Source organism: Diaphorina citri, unplaced genomic scaffold (genome assembly GCF_000475195.1).
Source record: "Diaphorina citri unplaced genomic scaffold, Diaci psyllid genome assembly version 1.1 scaffold5722, whole genome shotgun sequence".
Taxonomy (NCBI): domain Eukaryota; kingdom Metazoa; phylum Arthropoda; class Insecta; order Hemiptera; family Psyllidae; genus Diaphorina; species Diaphorina citri.
Window position 1 is genome coordinate 1 of NW_007383098.1, and position 16363 is coordinate 16363.

The window sequence follows — 16363 nt, forward strand, 5'->3', positions numbered from 1 at the left end:
CGGCCACCTGACGGAGAAAAAGCTGTACTTTATTACTGAACTAGTTGAGAAGTGATTATTACGGAAATAATAAGGCTTGCAAAATGATAAATTAAAAATCCCCCAAAACCATTTTTTCTGGTTTTCTGGCTTTTTGGTTCTCTGGACGAAATTTGCACCAACACTTTCGTGTTCCTGGTAAAAAGACCTTTAATTTGATATAGCATAGGTCGACCAGGTTTGGATAAGTCCTTCTATTGGGATAGACAGACACACAGAGAGACAGACAGACGACACCGAAGCGAATACAATAGCCCGTCCACCATAAAAAATCAATTTCCCAAGTTGCGGGCCGCAATTCGGTAAAGGTCTCTCTTGAGAGCTGAAGAACAGTAAGTTAGGCAGCGTCAAGTATGGTCTGTATTCTGCTTTTGGACTGGTGTCGAAGTGAAAATCTTTATTTTGGTCCTGTTTACTGGTTTGTCTGAATGTTTGTTTGTTTGTTCCGCTAAAACTTGCGATTGCCTGGATCGATTTTGATGAAATTTGGTACATGAGTTTATAAGATCAAGGCTCGTCGATCTTTAAAATTTATGGTCCTAGAACTTGACCAAAAGAGTCTGTTTGAGGTCTACAGTTCACAAAACTACCAGTAAGTACTATCCACTTACTTTTCCGGACATGTTGGTATCGCATAGATAGTAGAACTCTTCGATATGTTTGGTGAAACCCTTGAAGTCTGGAATGACGTGGATATTTGTGAGAGAGGAGGGAGGGCTTGTATCTCTACTGCATCGTCCCTGATGTAATGCACAAGGTACGGAGTATCCTCCTTGCATTTCTCTATTAATTCCTCTGTTATTCTCACCTTTGCAAATTGACGTAACTTTAGTTTCACGTTTTTACTTAGTTCTGCAAGCAGATGATCGTTTTGTTTGTGTACAGCATAAGGTAAATCATCTTCTAGTAACTCCCTCAATGTCTTTATTTCATGGTTTGGGAGTATCCTCCTTGCATTTCTCTATTAATTCCTCTGTTATTCTCACCTTTGCAAATTGGCGTAACTTTAGTTTCACGTTTTTACTTAGTTCTGCAAGCAGATGATCGTTTTGCTTGTGTACAGCATAAGGTAAATCATCTTCTAGTAACTCCCTCAATGTCTTTATCTCATGGTTTTGTTGATTCAATGTTTCCTCATCAGTTTGTTCTGAATTCTGATTAATAGTAGCTGCTAACTGCTTGACAGCGGCGCTCAGTTGCTTTCCATTCTCGACAGCTGCCTTGCTTGACTCCCCTGTTAAACATTTGATAGAGCGTACACCGTGGTTGTAAGACTTGTATCCGATCACAGTACAGGATTCAATATGTCCTGTATTGAACACATGAGTGCCACAGCAGGGTTCTCGGGATATCACATTCTCCTTGTCTGAGATATCTATAAGGATGACGTCATCAGGATAGATCTCACCTGGGATAACAGTTAGATGTGTTAGGGAAGGTAATTCACTGGCCCTCATATGTCTTCTGTCTACTTGTACTTGATCAGCTATGACGTCATTGATATATTTCTCCACAGCGGCAACACTGTCCACACTCAACGTCTCTCCATACACTGAGAAATCCAATGCACACTCATCTGAGAACACACGACATGACTTCTGATAGGTACAAGTGAGTACACGTCGCAACGCTGCATTGAGTAGATGTGATGTTGTATGCGCGCGCATGCATCCTAACCTCATTCTAGCATCAACTTCCACACGAGATGTTAATCCTGGCGTGACCTTGAACGAAGAGACAACGTTGCCAAAGTGAACAATCTTGCCTTCCAGTGATGCCAACTCGCCGATTTCTACTTTTCCGTTTTCCTGTGTTGTGTTTGTAAGATAGGCCACGCCTATATCATCTATCTGACCGCCTGCCGTGGCGTACAAGTTGGTCTTGTCAAATATAAGTCCTACCCATGCGTTATGTTCTAACTGAATAGAGTCTATACTAGCACCACTGCGTGCATGACGTATAGCATGTTCGAGGAGGAGAACGAGATAATATTAGAACCTAGATTTTTGTAAACAGAACCATGTAAACGCGATTACCCAAAAACACGAATTTCTCGACTTCTGTCTTTTTTCCATCCTACAGTTCAATTATTGTATTTTGTACACGATCATAATTATTCATAACATCATAACCAATCGCCAATCTTAATTGACGATTTTCGTTTGTTTTTAAAATTAAGAACACGACATTTAAGTAGGTCATTGATAGCAAAATTACCCCACATTGAACAACCGAAAGTTCAATAGGTACCCTAGAGCTCATTTTTCCGAGTTTACAAATTTCTGTCAAAACGCGAATCAACCTTTTCTGTGAAACGAACTTGGCTTTTATTTTCACATGTCATGTTTTTACCGTTTTGAACTAGGTGCAGTGATAAACCTATGCACACAAGTTATACGTAAGCAATTGCATCAATATTGTGCAATGCCAAAGTAGCAGAGACGAGCTAACAAGTGATGGAATGAAACTGGTCAGTGTTTCAGTAAAGGTTGATAACCTTATTGAAGCTCTCCCTGTCACCTAGAGAATATTAAGCAGGTTCCTGCACTTAGTATGCAGCTTGATCAGTAACCCGTCAAATGATTGTATGGACTAGTAAAAGTTACAAGTGTAAGTAACACTGATAATGATATTAATTTGCAGGCTACAGATGCCTAAACACACGTCTTTATATTCTTAATAACAACCTCACTCATCCCTATTTGAGTATCAAACATTGCCTTTCCTGACAAAGGCACTCTAACTCCCCTACCAACTATAAACATCTATCTCAGTTTTGGCCTTCCTTCTTTCCTCTAAACTTCAATTTTTTAATTTTAGTCGTGGAAAGTCCATATGGTTTGGCACCACTCACTTTCTCTATGGTTTCTAGCAGGGGTAGGAACAGATCAGTATCATAGGTCGATGTTTTATTCTGTAAGATAGTGACTAGACGTTCAAAACCAAGGCCAGTGTCTATATAGTTCTTAGACAGCGGTACAATAGTATCAGCACTCACTCGTTTGTGAGATATAAACACAATGTTCCAGATTTCAATAAGATCATTTCTACGGTACAATAGTATCAGCACTCACTCGTTTGTGAGATATAAACACAATGTTCCAGATTTCAATAAGATCATTTCTATCAGCATTCACACGGGCTAGAGCACTGCTAGGCTCTCCTTTCATATCGTAATGTATCTCCGAGGAGTAGCCACATGGTCCTGTGCTACCCATCTCCCAGAAGTTACACTTCATCCCTTCCTTCTTGATGTGATCTCTAGGCACTCCCAACTCTAGCCATATATCAAGCGTCTCCTCGTCACAAGGTAATCCATACTGGTCACTACCTCCGAAATAGGTGAAATATAACCTGTCCAGTGGTAATGACACTGGAGGTTTAGTGAGGAATTCTAGAGCCATCCGACATGCATCTCGCTTGTAATAATCATTGAACGACCAGTTGCCCAACATCTCGAAGAATGTATGATGATAGCTATCCCTGCCTGCACAGGACAGATCATTGTGTTTGCCACCCACACGGACACACTTCTGAGAGTTTGCCACCCGAGGGTAAGGCGCGGGGGTCAAACCCAGGAACACATTCTTGAATTGACACATGCCTGAGTTCACGAAAGCTATGGAATCATCACCATAGGGAACGTGAAATATAACCTGTCCAGTGGTAATGACACTGGAGGTTTAGTGAGGAATTCTAGTGCCATCCGACATGCATCTCGCTTGTAATAATCATTAAACGACCAGTTGCCCAACATCTCGAAGAATGTATGATGATAGCTATCCCTGCCTGCAAAGGACAGATCATTGTGTTTGCCACCCACACGGATACACTTCTGAGAGTTTGCCACCCGAGGATAAGGCGCGGGGGTCAAACCCAGGAACACATTCTTGAATTGACACATGCCTGAGTTCACGAAAGCTATGGAATCATCACCATAGGGAATATTACCTACATTCAATATTTGAGAGAAAGATGCCTAAAACATAACTTGATAATTTCTCCCCAAACAAGACAGTGGTAGTGAAAGGTGTCACTGTTATCTCAAGTGTTGGAAATTGCACTTCACACAAACACAAAATCATATGTTACATTCTTCTATACATTATACTCATATAATACATAGGTATGAGATGAGACACAATACATTATATGATGCATAGGTATTGAGGCACAACAAGGCAAGGCAGGTACCTACAAGTGATTGTTGTTTGACAAAAACATCATTGATAAGGGACAAAGAGCAAAAAAGAGGACAAAAGCTTGATAATTTTATAGCTTGAACACACCCTCCACATGATGACATGAATAAAAAAAAGAAAGTAATAAAAACAATAAAATATGTATGTGCAGGCAATTATTTATAAATAATATAAGTAGGTACCAAAAACAAAAAGTTTTCCACCCAATTAAAAGTTAATTTCTAGTTTAAATACCTACTTAGTACATTTCCTGAGCACAGACGGACATACGAACTAATGTTGGGGTTATTCATGGTTGCTTTTTTTTTAATTTTTGTGATTTAAACTTGAAAAGTTACTAAGGAAATAACTCATAGAGATGGTTATATTTTGATTTTTTTTTTTCAGTTAATTGGACTTTCAACTGATAAATAATTAAAATCTCTCAAGAAGAGCAAACAAATTACTACCGAAGTATTTTCATTTATTTTCTATTCCCCCAGTCACAATAAAACAAAGTAAACTGAATCCTTCTACGAAGCACACCCGACACACACAGAAAATGTTTTTGTTGTTGGAAAAAATGTAAAAAGAAAGACTTAAATTAAGAACAAGAAGTCAAGGTCCAAGGGTTTTCCCCTTCCCAATTTGTATTTTTACATTTTTTTTTCTCTCCCTCTCTTCTCATGTTGTTAATTTTGTGTTTGTCAACAGGCCAACATTGATTTCCACATTTTCCACACACACAAAATACCTATACCATCAACAAAATCATAGAGTTACAGAATATGGCCAAGCAATCAAATACATCAGTTTATAAAGTGAGATCACCATTTTGTCTCAATAAACATACAAAATTGTATAAAATGTACATATATTCAATTCATCCAATAAAAGGACCTTAAAAACTTATCAAATAAAGGACCTCATTGATTAAAAAGCTCTATGTATTACCTAAATAGGAATCACTACTTCATGATTTTTTTTTTGGGGATAAAAGTCCAAATATGAAACTCATTGTTGACATCAATGTTAGCACAGTCAAAGGTGGGATATTGATTGTTCATGACTCCTTACCCCTGGGTCTAAAGGTTAATTTTGAAATATTTATTTGACCTCTTAATATGTTTGGATATTGAACCTGAAGAGTCTATCAGCATCCATAAATATTTCAACATGAACCCAGAGCCCCAAGTTGTAATTGAATAGTTTTGTCAACAAGAATTAAATTACTGGTATTTAGAGTGTCAGAGAAACTTTGCCGTTAGTCATATTGCACACCTAATGGAAAAGCATAACTTGGTCTTAAGTTGAACTGTTGAAGAAGTTATGTTATTCTATTAAATGTGTGATATTTCTTATATTTCAGTAACAATAGTTCCAAATACTTATGTATCATTCTGTAGTGCAACCTTTGTCTAAGTATTTCAGAATGAAAAAGTAATAAAATATTGAACTTTATAAGGCTTCTGAGAACATTTACCTCATCTCCACTCCTTTATTTTTCCCCTAATTACAAGGACAATGATAAATAAACAATCTGACCATTGCCTGAGAGATTTGCTTTGTAAAGCCATTATTGTTTCACAAATTTTGTTACCTACCTGCCTACTTGAATAAATTTTCAAACTAGCTGAGAGTGGCCATGAAATGTGATCTTGGGCTTTGTTCCTGAGTGTAACTACAAATTTCATAATCAGTGTGAACGACACGCAAGTGTTAAAGCGCCTAATGGAAAAAAAAAAAAAAAAATCATAATTTTTTGATGTCTGAGCAATCATAGATACCTTTGGGTTTCTCCTATCCTGTCTTTCTTTGATTTCGGTACGATAAGCCCTTAGCAGTTACAGCTCTCTCTATCAAACTTCTAAACTAAAAAAAGCAAACTAATTTGTTACTTTCTATTATTGACTATTATTTTCCAGTCATGTAAGAACCGTGCAGATGGAATTGTGTTTGTGTTCTCATTCATGGATCGATCTAGCTTCAATGATTTAATTCCCAACATTAACAAGATGACCAAGGACGATCCTAGCCATCCTGCCATTACTATCATTGGTTCCAGGTAGGTACTAGGGAAGTATATCAGGATTTTCAGGATCAGTCTGGCTAGGGGACGTTAAACAGAGAGAAGACTAGCATCTGGCTGTGGGACTATAAACAGGGAGGAGAACAGCTAACACGAGTATGGAGGGTGAGTTTAAATTAAAATACTATATTTGAGCCCCTCTCCCTAAATACAGCCCTGCTATTATCTATCTAAAATCTAAATACTTAAAATAAGTCTATTCAAAATGATGTAGTTACCGCTACAGTACAGTCGTAAACAAAAATGGACGCGGCACACAAGGGATCAAGAAAAGACCGTTTTAACATAATATTGAATAAATAGTTACCGCTATGAATTTGCCGACAGGGACCACATTATCTTCATTCTTGTAGAGATCAAACAGGAGCTCGTCTGTGGGTTTCTTCGTAGATTTGCCATCGCTGCAAAACAAATAATAGGATGCGATATTAAGGCTAAGCTTGGATTAATTAATCCAGAAACACATTACACTAGTATCCCCTGCAAAGAAGCTTTGCTCGGGACAGTTGATGTGACGTCATCGCGTATGCCGTGACGTCAAGATACCCGATATACTTACCGGTATCCTGCTTTTCAACTTTGAAATTCGACCTAAATAAGCGCATAAGGTCTATTCGCCTGAAATAAAACTCATGCAGTTCCGGAGTAATGAAATAATCTTCTTATGTAATAAGCTAATAAGTAAATTAATAATGTACCTCCTGGTAAAATTAACATACTGAGCAAGATATGTTAAACGTTAACATAATCAGTTAATTTTTGCATCTTTTATACTCACTACCTCCTCGTAAATTATTGCCTTGTGAGCCCGCCAATAATTCACCACTCACCAAGAGTTCCAACTTTTCGAATAATAGAATAATTGGCACATTTAAATTCATTAACACATTCTAAAAAATGCTTATCTTCAGTTTCATTAGTAATAAAGGTTCTTTAGTAATACCTATTACTAATGCCTACCTACTTTCAGTAGCAATGATGACTCATACATACCACGTTACTTTGCTACTACAAAAATTCTACAGAGAATTGGCAAAAAAAAAAAAAAAAAAAAAAAAAAAAAAAAGAAAACGTTTTAAAGGTTTTTAAAGTTAGTGAAAACTAAGTTTTATGTTTTTGAGACTTGGCCTTACTTCTCGGTAAGCTAAGTTTTATGTTTTTGAGACTTGGCCTTACTTCTCGGTAAGCTAAGTTTTATGTTTTTGAGACTTGGCCTTACTTCTCGGTAAGCTAAGTTTTATGTTTTTGAGACTTGGCCTTACTTCTCGGTAAGCTAAGTTTTATGTTTTTGAGACTTGGCCTTACTTCTCGGTAAGCTAAGTTTTATGTTTTTGAGACTTGGCCTTACTTCTCGGTAAGCTAAGGTTTATGTTTTTGAGATTTGGCCTTCGATCTCTTTAAAAGCTAAAGTTTATGCTTTTGAGATTTGGCCTTCGACTATGATAAGCCACGGTTTGGGCCCTTCGCTTACCTCTCAAGTTTTCTCGGATCGATGGAGAAGGAATAACTTCGGCAACTACTGCTCTCTGGGGAGGTACTGGACACATCTCTATCACTTCTACTAGACTGACCTTTGAACTGTAAAGAAGACATAACTATTAGATCATGAGAATTTACCAGGTTTTCCATATTCATTATTCAGAAGCAACGACAGTGAAAAATAAAGCTCTTTTTTCCACCTAAACTGTAAACCTATAACCCTATAACACTTGGCACTGTAAAAGCTCCTCCTTGCGTTTAACATAACCCTATAATAACTCTGGTGGTACTTGTGCAGAAGTCACGTCCGTGGAATAAGTATTGCTACCAAAGGAACAACAAACCAGCAGTGACCAGTGCTATTATAGGGTTAGGTTAAACGCAAGGAGGAGTTTTCACAATTAGAGCAGTGATTAGTGTTATTATAGGGTTAGGTTAAATACAAAAAGGAGCTTTTCTTTTCCACGGACGTGACTTCTGCATAATTACCGAAAATTTCCTAAACGGTCGGGATTCGAACCTAGTACGTCCAGATTGAAAGTGGATCCGCTTCGCCATAAAAGTGGCTAAACTTACCGAAAAAGAAAACTGCCCTTTCTTGTTCTCCTCATTCATAGGCATAGAGAATTCACACACAACACGTGAAGTGACCCCAGCTCAAATCATAACTTAAACACCTTGACACGATCATGAATTATTTGGACGGCCATCAAAAAACGGTGGGCACCTATTTATTTTTAATATCTCGATATGCCTTAACTGTGCATTAATTTCCAAACTGGTACTAAAAATTTAAATGAAACACTCTGTGAACGGAAAATTTCGTGTTTAACTCGGCACCCTTCATTAGGAGCAGTGGCTATATCAGAACAGTCGAAAGGGAGGCTTAGAAAAATTCCCTCGGTCAGTCTAGCTGACTTGGGAGCGATTCCCGCCCGGGGCGGATTTTATCCTGAACGTGTAATGTTTGTTTTCGGAACAGCTGGCTTTCTCCTATCCTGTCTTCCAGCTTTCTTCGATTTGGGACGACAAGACCTTATCAGTAACAAACAGTTAGTTCCCTCTATAAAACCTCTTTTTTTTAAGCAACTTATTTTTTACTTCTAATGGCCCTCACTAACAAATTTAATTCTCGGAAACGGGACAAGATAGTTTCCGAGTTTTTCTGGACTCATCCTGAATTTTTCGAGAGCATGTACCCCATAGGTACAACCTTACCAGATTTTTTTTTTTACTTTCCTAGCTAGATACCAAGATCTTTTTTTTTTACGACTCACCAGAAATTTTCCCGAATTGACAACAGCTTTGGACAGCTGAACGGAAGACGAAATCGAGCAGAATTGACGCTGAAATTGCAAGAGATGCTGTACGACCAACAGCACCATGATGGCAAATCGTGAGATAAACACCCAAGTCGAGTTACATGATGAATGAAGACAACCTTACCAGATTTTTTTTTTTACTTTCCTAGCTAGATACCAAGATCTTTTTTTTTTTTTTACGACTCACCAGAAATTTTCCCGAATTGACAACAGCTTTGGACAGCAGAACAGAAGACGAAATCGAGCAGAATTGACGCTGAAATTGCAAGAGATGCTGTACGACCAACAGCACCATGATGGTAAATCGTGAGAAAAACAACCAAGTCGAGTTACATGATGAATGAAGAGTCCAAAGCAAGGGTAAACACTGAGTAGAAAACTTAGAGAAAACTGAGTAAAAAAACACGGAAGATGATTGCGCGAGGAAATGCCCACAGTTGCCAAAACATGACGAAATCAATTTCCTCTTTGGTGGATGCTCCGACAGAGGGAGCTACGAGTTAGAAAATTTTCGTTTTCCGTTTGAAAATTTCAAAGTTGAATTTGAGAGGGGGAATAGCGAACAGACGACCTAGTAGAGACAGGCCACGGTCGACTTTGCTTAACACTGAGTAGAAAACTTGGAAGAGAAAACTGAGTAAAAAAACACGGAAGATGATTGCGCGAGGAAATGCCCACAGCTGCCAAAACATTATGAAATCAATTTCTTCTTTGGTGAAAGCTCCGACAGAGGGAGCTACGAGTTAGAAAATTTTCGTTTTCAGTTTGAAAATTTCAAAGTTAAATTTGAGAGGGGGAACAGCGAATAGACGACCGAGTAGAAACAAGCCACGGTCGACATTGCTTGACAATGGAACGTCCTAAATCTACTCAGGAATTTCGAAATTTGATTCATACCTTCAAAACCTCCCCTCTACACAGATAACCATCTTTATAGAAAGGAAAAAACCTCCAGGTGGTGGTGTAGTGGTCAAGGCGCTCGCCTGGTAAACAGGAGGGCGTGGGTTCAATCCCAGCCGAGGTATGGAATTTTATCTTCAATATAAATTGAGAATGCTGGAGTAAAGGGACTTATCAGTCCTATGCGAGCAGTATAAATAAGCACTATTATTATTATATAGGCCGTGGGTTCAATCCCAGCCGAGGTATGGAATTTTATCCTCAATATAATTTGAGAATTTGACCACAATAATAGTACGCCTACTGCTGGAGTAAAGGGACTTTTCAGTCCTATGCGAGCAGTATAAATAAGCACTATTATTATTATTATTATTATCTTTTTCATTCGGGATAGGGGCTGTTCAGCCCTATCCCAGAGAGTTCCAGTTTACTTGGGTAAATATCATCTTGCACACATGGAGGTAATTGGTAAGCAGGCGCTTTCTTATTTTCTATATGCTGAGTAGAGTATTACTGTATTGAATGAGATTGAAAGTTAGTTCTTCGTTATCTACTTCGTAACCAATGTTTCTTTTCACTTCGGAATTTCACCCGTCCGAAATGGTTTGGTTATTTGACTAGTCATAACTATCTAGACACATAGGTAAGTATTCTGATTGACTTCTATTATTCTATTATTGCTTGTGTTCCTGTTTCTCATTTGATCTCAACTCAGCCGCTGATCTCCTCGCAATATCCACTTCATTTGATCTCAACTCAGCCGCTGATCTCCTCGCAATATCCACTTCATTTGATCTCAACTCAGCCGCTGATCTCCTCGCAATATCCACTTCATTTGATCTCAACTCAGCCGCTGATCTCCTCGCAATATCCACTTCATTTGATCTCAACTCAGCCGCTGATCTCCTCGCAATATCCACTTCATTTGATCTCAACTCAGCCGCTGATCTCCTCGCAATATCCACTAACTGTTTCACTAGGTCTTCCACATTGTTTGATATCTTCACTGGGTTCATACTATACAGATGTTGGACATCAGATCCCTTACTTGATACGCCTTTCCCTTCTGCCCTGTCCATGATGGGTGTTAGCCAGGCCTGGGCGTTGAACCCAGGGGTGGTACACTGGGGAGGCACATAGGCACGGGCTTTGAGTTCCCCTAATGAGTACAGGAGGACGAGGACAGGCTTGGATATTTGTGAGAGAGGAGGGAGGGCTTGTATCTCTACTGCATCGTCCCTGATGTAATGCACAAGGTACGGAGTATCCTCCTTGCATTTCTCTATTAATTCCTCTGTTATTCTCACCTTTGCAAATTGACGTAACTTTAGTTTCACGTTTTTACTTAGTTCTGCAAGCAGATGATCGTTTTGTTTGTGTACAGCATAAGGTAAATCATCTTCTAGTAACTCCCTCAATGTCTTTATTTCATGGTTTTGTTGATTCAAAGTTTCCTCATCAGTTTGTTCTGAATTCTGATTGATAGTAGCTTCTAACTGCTTGACAGCGGTGCTCAGGTGCTTTCCATTCTCGACAGCTGCCTTGCTTGAGTCCCCTGTTAAACATTTGATAGAGCGTACACCGTGGTTGTAAGACTTGTATCCGATCACAGTACAGGATTCAATATGTCCTGTATTGAACACATGAGTGCCACAGCAGGGTTCTCGGGATATCACATTCTCCTTGTCTGAGATATCTATAAGGATGACGTCATCAGGATAGATCTCACCTGGGATGACAGTCAGATGTGTTAGGAAAGGTAATTCACTCGCCCTCATATGTCTTCTGTCTACTTGTACTTGATTAGCTATGACGTCATTGATATATTTCTCCACAGCGGCAACACTGTCCACACTCAACGTCTCTCCATACACTGAGAAATCCAATGCACACTCATCTGAGAACACACGACATGATTTCTGATAGGTACAAGTGAGTACACGTCGCAACGCTGCATTGAGTAGATGTGATGTTGTATGCGCGCGCATGCAGCCTAACCTCATTCTAGCATCAACTTCCACACGAGATGTTAATCCTGGCGTGACCTTGAACGAAGAGACAACGTTGCCAAAGTGAACAATCTTGCCTTCCAGTGATGCCAACTCGCCGATTTCTACTTTTCCGTTTTCCTGTGTTGTGTTTGTAAGATAGGCCACGCCTATATCATCTATCTGACCGCCTGCCGTGGCGTACAAGTTGGTCTTGTCAAATATAAGTCCTACCCATGCGTTATGTTCTAACTGAATAGAGTCTATACTAGCACCACTGCGTGCATGACGTATAGCATGTTTATCAATACAGAACACCTGATCCCCTATGACTATACCCACGAGGTTGGTGTCTAGACAAGGGAATGTATATCTCTTGCTATTGGTATCATAGTGGTAGTCATATTTGTACTTATCATCTGTCACAGGGAAATGTTTCAAATCCATAAGATCTATGTCAGGTACATTGCTAGCAGCTTTCGCTTTGGATCTTTCCTTCAGCTCATTCAATTTCTGTTCAAATGCTTCATGACACAATGTTAACTTCTTAGCTGCTGCTAGTTCCTGTATAATGTTCTTACTCAATCCATACGTATCATACAGGGTGAATGCCATGTCTCCTGATATCTCGGTTATTGATGGATCACGTGCGAGTTGTTTGGTGAGATATTTGACACCCAGTACTAGTCCAGGTTCCTCCATTATGTTGAACTGTTCTAGTTCTGGTTGTGTTTTCACCAGAGGTTTCCATTCCTTGACAGCGGCTTTCCTAAGGTTATCAAATATCCGAGACTCCTCTCCTAGAATCAGTTGAATCTTGTTAATACTGTCCTGGATTTCAGGATAGACATCACCGAGTATTTCTGCAATATTGTAACTCAACTCTTTCACTAGCTTGCCTTGCTTCACTTTGAACACATCTTCTGAGATGAGGAGTGCGTCTCTTACAACATTCCGAAGCTTGGCCGTGGCATCAGGAAACATATTGTCTGCCAAAGCCACTGTTATCATACGGGAGTAATCACTCAACATACGATAACTCGTATCCAGATCTGTTCTATTGGATGTAGTGAACGTTCGTCCATATGGTTTGGCACCACTCACTTTCTCTATGGTTTCTAGCAGGGGTAGGAACAGATCAGTATCATAGGTCGATGTTTTATTCTGTAAGATAGTGACTAGACGTTCAAAGCCAAGGCCAGTGTCTATATAGTTCTTAGACAACGGTACAATAGTATCAGCACTCACTCGTTTGTGAGATATAAACACAATGTTCCAGATTTCAATAAGATCATTTCTATCAGCATTCACACGGGCTAGAGCACTGCTAGGCTCTCCTTTCATATCGTAATGTATCTCCGAGGAGTAGCCACATGGTCCTGTGCTACCCATCTCCCAGAAGTTACACTTCATCCCTTCCTTCTTGATGTGATCTCTAGGCACTCCCAACTCTAGCCATATATCACGCGTCTCCTCATCACAAGGTAATCCATACTGGTCACTACCTCCGAAGTAGGTGAAATATAACCTGTCCAGTGGTAATGACACTGGAGGTTTAGTGAGGAATTCTAGAGCCATCCGACATGCATCTCGCTTGTAATAATCATTGAACGACCAGTTGCCCAACATCTCGAAGAATGTATGATGATAGCTATCCCTGCCTGCACAGGACAGATCATTGTGTTTGCCACCCACACGGACACACTTCTGAGAGTTTGCCACCCGAGGGTAAGGCGCGGGGGTCAAACCCAGGAACACATTCTTGAATTGACACATGCCTGAGTTCACGAAAGCTATGGAATCATCACCATAGGGAACAATGGGACTGGATTTGACCAGCGTGTGGCCTTGAGTATTGCAGAAATAGTCTAGGAAACTAGACCGGATGGATTTCGAGCACAGACGGACATACGAACTAATGTTGGGGTTATTCATGGTTTATTTTTTTTTTAATTTTTGTGATTTAAACTTGAAAAGTTACTAAGGAAATAACTTATAGAGATGGTTATATTTTGATTTTTTTTTTCAGTTATTGGACTTTCACACTGTAAATAATTAAAATCTCTCAAGAAGAGCAAACAAATTGCTAACCGAAGTATTTTCATTTATTTCCTATCTCCCCCCAAAGTCACAATAAAACAAAAGTAAACTGAATCCTTCTACCGGAAGCACGCCCGACGCACACGAAAATGTTTGTTGTTGTGGAAAAAATGTAAAAAGAAAGACTTAAATTAAGAACAAGAAGTTTTTTTTCAAGGTCCAAAGGGTTTGCAGGAGTTACACCCCATTAAAACGATTAGGTGACCTGGATGAATTTACACAGCACAACGGATATTAAAATTTTTGTTTGCTTTAGCAGTTAATTCTAACCGCTAACCACAATACTACAATACTTTATTAATTACTAGCACATCGTTTTATGTTATAACTTGCATCCTACCTTTGTTTCTTTCTGTCTTCAGCTCTTTAGAGCAGCAAAAAACCCATTTAGCGCAAATGTACCAAGACAAAATGTTTTTAGATCCACCCGCTCAAGTTTATAAAGTAGAGCAAAGGAGGAAGCGTTCCACTAACATCTCTTCCGCCGTTGGCGTTCCGGGCGTAACCTCTAGCCTGTTCTTCTTATGGACCGACCGGGAGGCTAGAGTGACATGCCTGTTAAGATGAAGGAGTTAGGCTTTCGCTTCATCGTCGATCGCTGGTCTTCTGCGCCGAGAAGAAGAAGCAGTTCGTTACACTAAGGAGGATGGGAGACGATGGTACCCCTAGACGGATCGGTCCAGGGAACGAATCGAACAGCCGCAGGCACAGCGAGAGAACTCTGTTCGCAGAGTTGTGGAGAAACTCTGTTCGCAGAGTTGGGGAGAAACTCTGTTGCAGAGTTGTGGCTAGAAAACTCTGTTCGCATCGAGTTGTGGTAGAAACTCTGTCCGCAGAGTAGTGTCATTTTTGGTTTGCGCCGTTTTTTGTTGCTTATTTTTTTTCTACCTCCCCTTCGTCATCGCCACTGCAGTAACGCGGTTGATAAGAAACGACACAACTCTGTAAGGAGAGGAAAACTCCACAGAGATGGTCCAATTTTGTCCGGCCCAAACTAACGGATGCCTCAGTGCCCTAAAGTCTCGGGCAGCGGGTGGAACACCACTCTAAGGTAGACTTAAAAAAGCCGCTTACGGACATCCCATCCGTTACGTATATTACGTTGTCACATGGGTGATGTGTGCTGGCTAAAAAAAGGATTGGCTGTTCCACCCTTTGGCTCATAGTTAGCATTTAGAACTGGCACTTACAGTTCTTTTCCAGGGCCCAAGTCTTACGGGTGGTTAGCTGCTTTAAACAAACATGACTACTAAACAGCTAACGTTTATGAACGTTTCCCAATCGAGACCCCAACTGAGTCGTGGATTAACCCTTGCGCATAACACCAGAGAGGAGCGGGGCGACTACTCTCCGTAATGATCGCCCTCCGTATGATGCTTCTACTGGGTGTCTCACGATTGATACAGTGGATCACATGCCGCTTCCCAGACACTTTAAATTTAATTTTTTAACCCTTCACTCTTTTTACTGTAGTTGTAAATTCATTTACTCCGCTTTTTGAATTTTGTCGTTATTATAAAATGCGTGGGTCACAAGTATGCATCTACTCTTAAAGGAACCGTACTACACTCTCAACTTTATTTTAAACCGCGAGTCTATGTTTAAACCCGTTAGTATCCGAGTGTCGTCGGAAGAAGCGGCACAAGTTACGTTCTCACGTACAAATACACCTCCAGTTCAAGTTCACGTAAAAGGTTACGATTTTGTGATGAGTACATTCACCTTACAAGTATTAGAGATGCACGCAACAACGTGCTAGCATTGTAATAAGGCATCTTAGTTACAAGGTACATGTAGCGCTTATGACGTATAACCGATGGGATCCATCTTTCAATCTGCTCTTTTTCAGTTGTATCCGTGTCGGTTCGAGTCAAGACCCTGGGTTTAAGACTTGAACACTTGCACTTAGACTAGAAAACTTAAGGTTAGAATTGTTTAAAGTAGTTTTAGCCCGGTCCGTTAGCGCTCAATGATCGCCTTTGTTTATAAGTGTTGTTTGTTTGTTTTTGTAGGTTTCGATTAGGTTTACGTTTTGACAGCTCTATTTTTGCATTCGGAAGTGATGAAAGCCAGTTTTTATGTTTTTATCTATCCATGATCAGTTGATGTTAACCGATTGAAAATTTACAGAAGAGGAAAGCAGAGGTCGCTTTGTAGTACTTCTTCGTAAAGAAGGAGATGTAAGCCGCATGTCACTGCTCTGCACATACCTCGAAGGGTCTTAACTTGGGCGTTGGGGTCAGGCGTTTGGGGAACCTGGGCAAC

At 39.9% G+C, this 16363-nt stretch overlaps 3 protein-coding genes across 4 annotated transcripts; all 3 read right to left on the reverse strand.

The window, feature by feature from the left end:
• Positions 1–650: 650 nt before the first annotated feature.
• LOC103521691 (alanine--tRNA ligase, mitochondrial-like) lies at positions 651–4534 on the reverse strand (the record flags this gene model as incomplete). The annotated part of the gene is made up of 6 exons (XM_026832242.1): positions 4480–4534; positions 3755–3945; positions 3110–3695; positions 2821–3036; positions 1138–2014; positions 651–959 (listed from the first exon to the last, which is right to left on the reverse strand). Coding segments are annotated over exons 1-6 (2234 nt in total), but the record flags the coding sequence as incomplete, so codon positions are not given.
• Positions 4535–6589: 2055 nt separating this feature from the next.
• LOC103521692 lies at positions 6590–9219 on the reverse strand. The gene is made up of 3 exons (XM_008486800.3): positions 9066–9219; positions 7781–7887; positions 6590–6710 (listed from the first exon to the last, which is right to left on the reverse strand). The coding sequence occupies exons 1-3, from the start codon at positions 9171–9173 to the stop codon at positions 6590–6592; spliced, it is 336 nt and encodes a 111-aa protein (XP_008485022.1). The 5' UTR covers positions 9174–9219.
• Positions 9220–10458: 1239 nt separating this feature from the next.
• On the reverse strand, positions 10459–14024 carry LOC103521690 (alanine--tRNA ligase, mitochondrial-like). Of its 2 annotated transcripts, XM_026832245.1 has the most exons (2): positions 10931–14023; positions 10459–10705 (listed from the first exon to the last, which is right to left on the reverse strand). In XM_026832245.1, exons 1-2 carry the CDS (start codon positions 13931–13933, stop codon positions 10685–10687), a joined length of 3024 nt encoding a protein of 1007 aa, XP_026688046.1. In that variant the 5' UTR covers positions 13934–14023; the 3' UTR covers positions 10459–10684. The 2 variants fall into 2 exon arrangements, with proteins under 2 accessions (XP_026688046.1, XP_017304364.1); XM_017448875.2 differs by having other exon boundaries at positions 10459–14024.
• Between the last annotated feature and the right edge of the window lie 2339 nt (positions 14025–16363).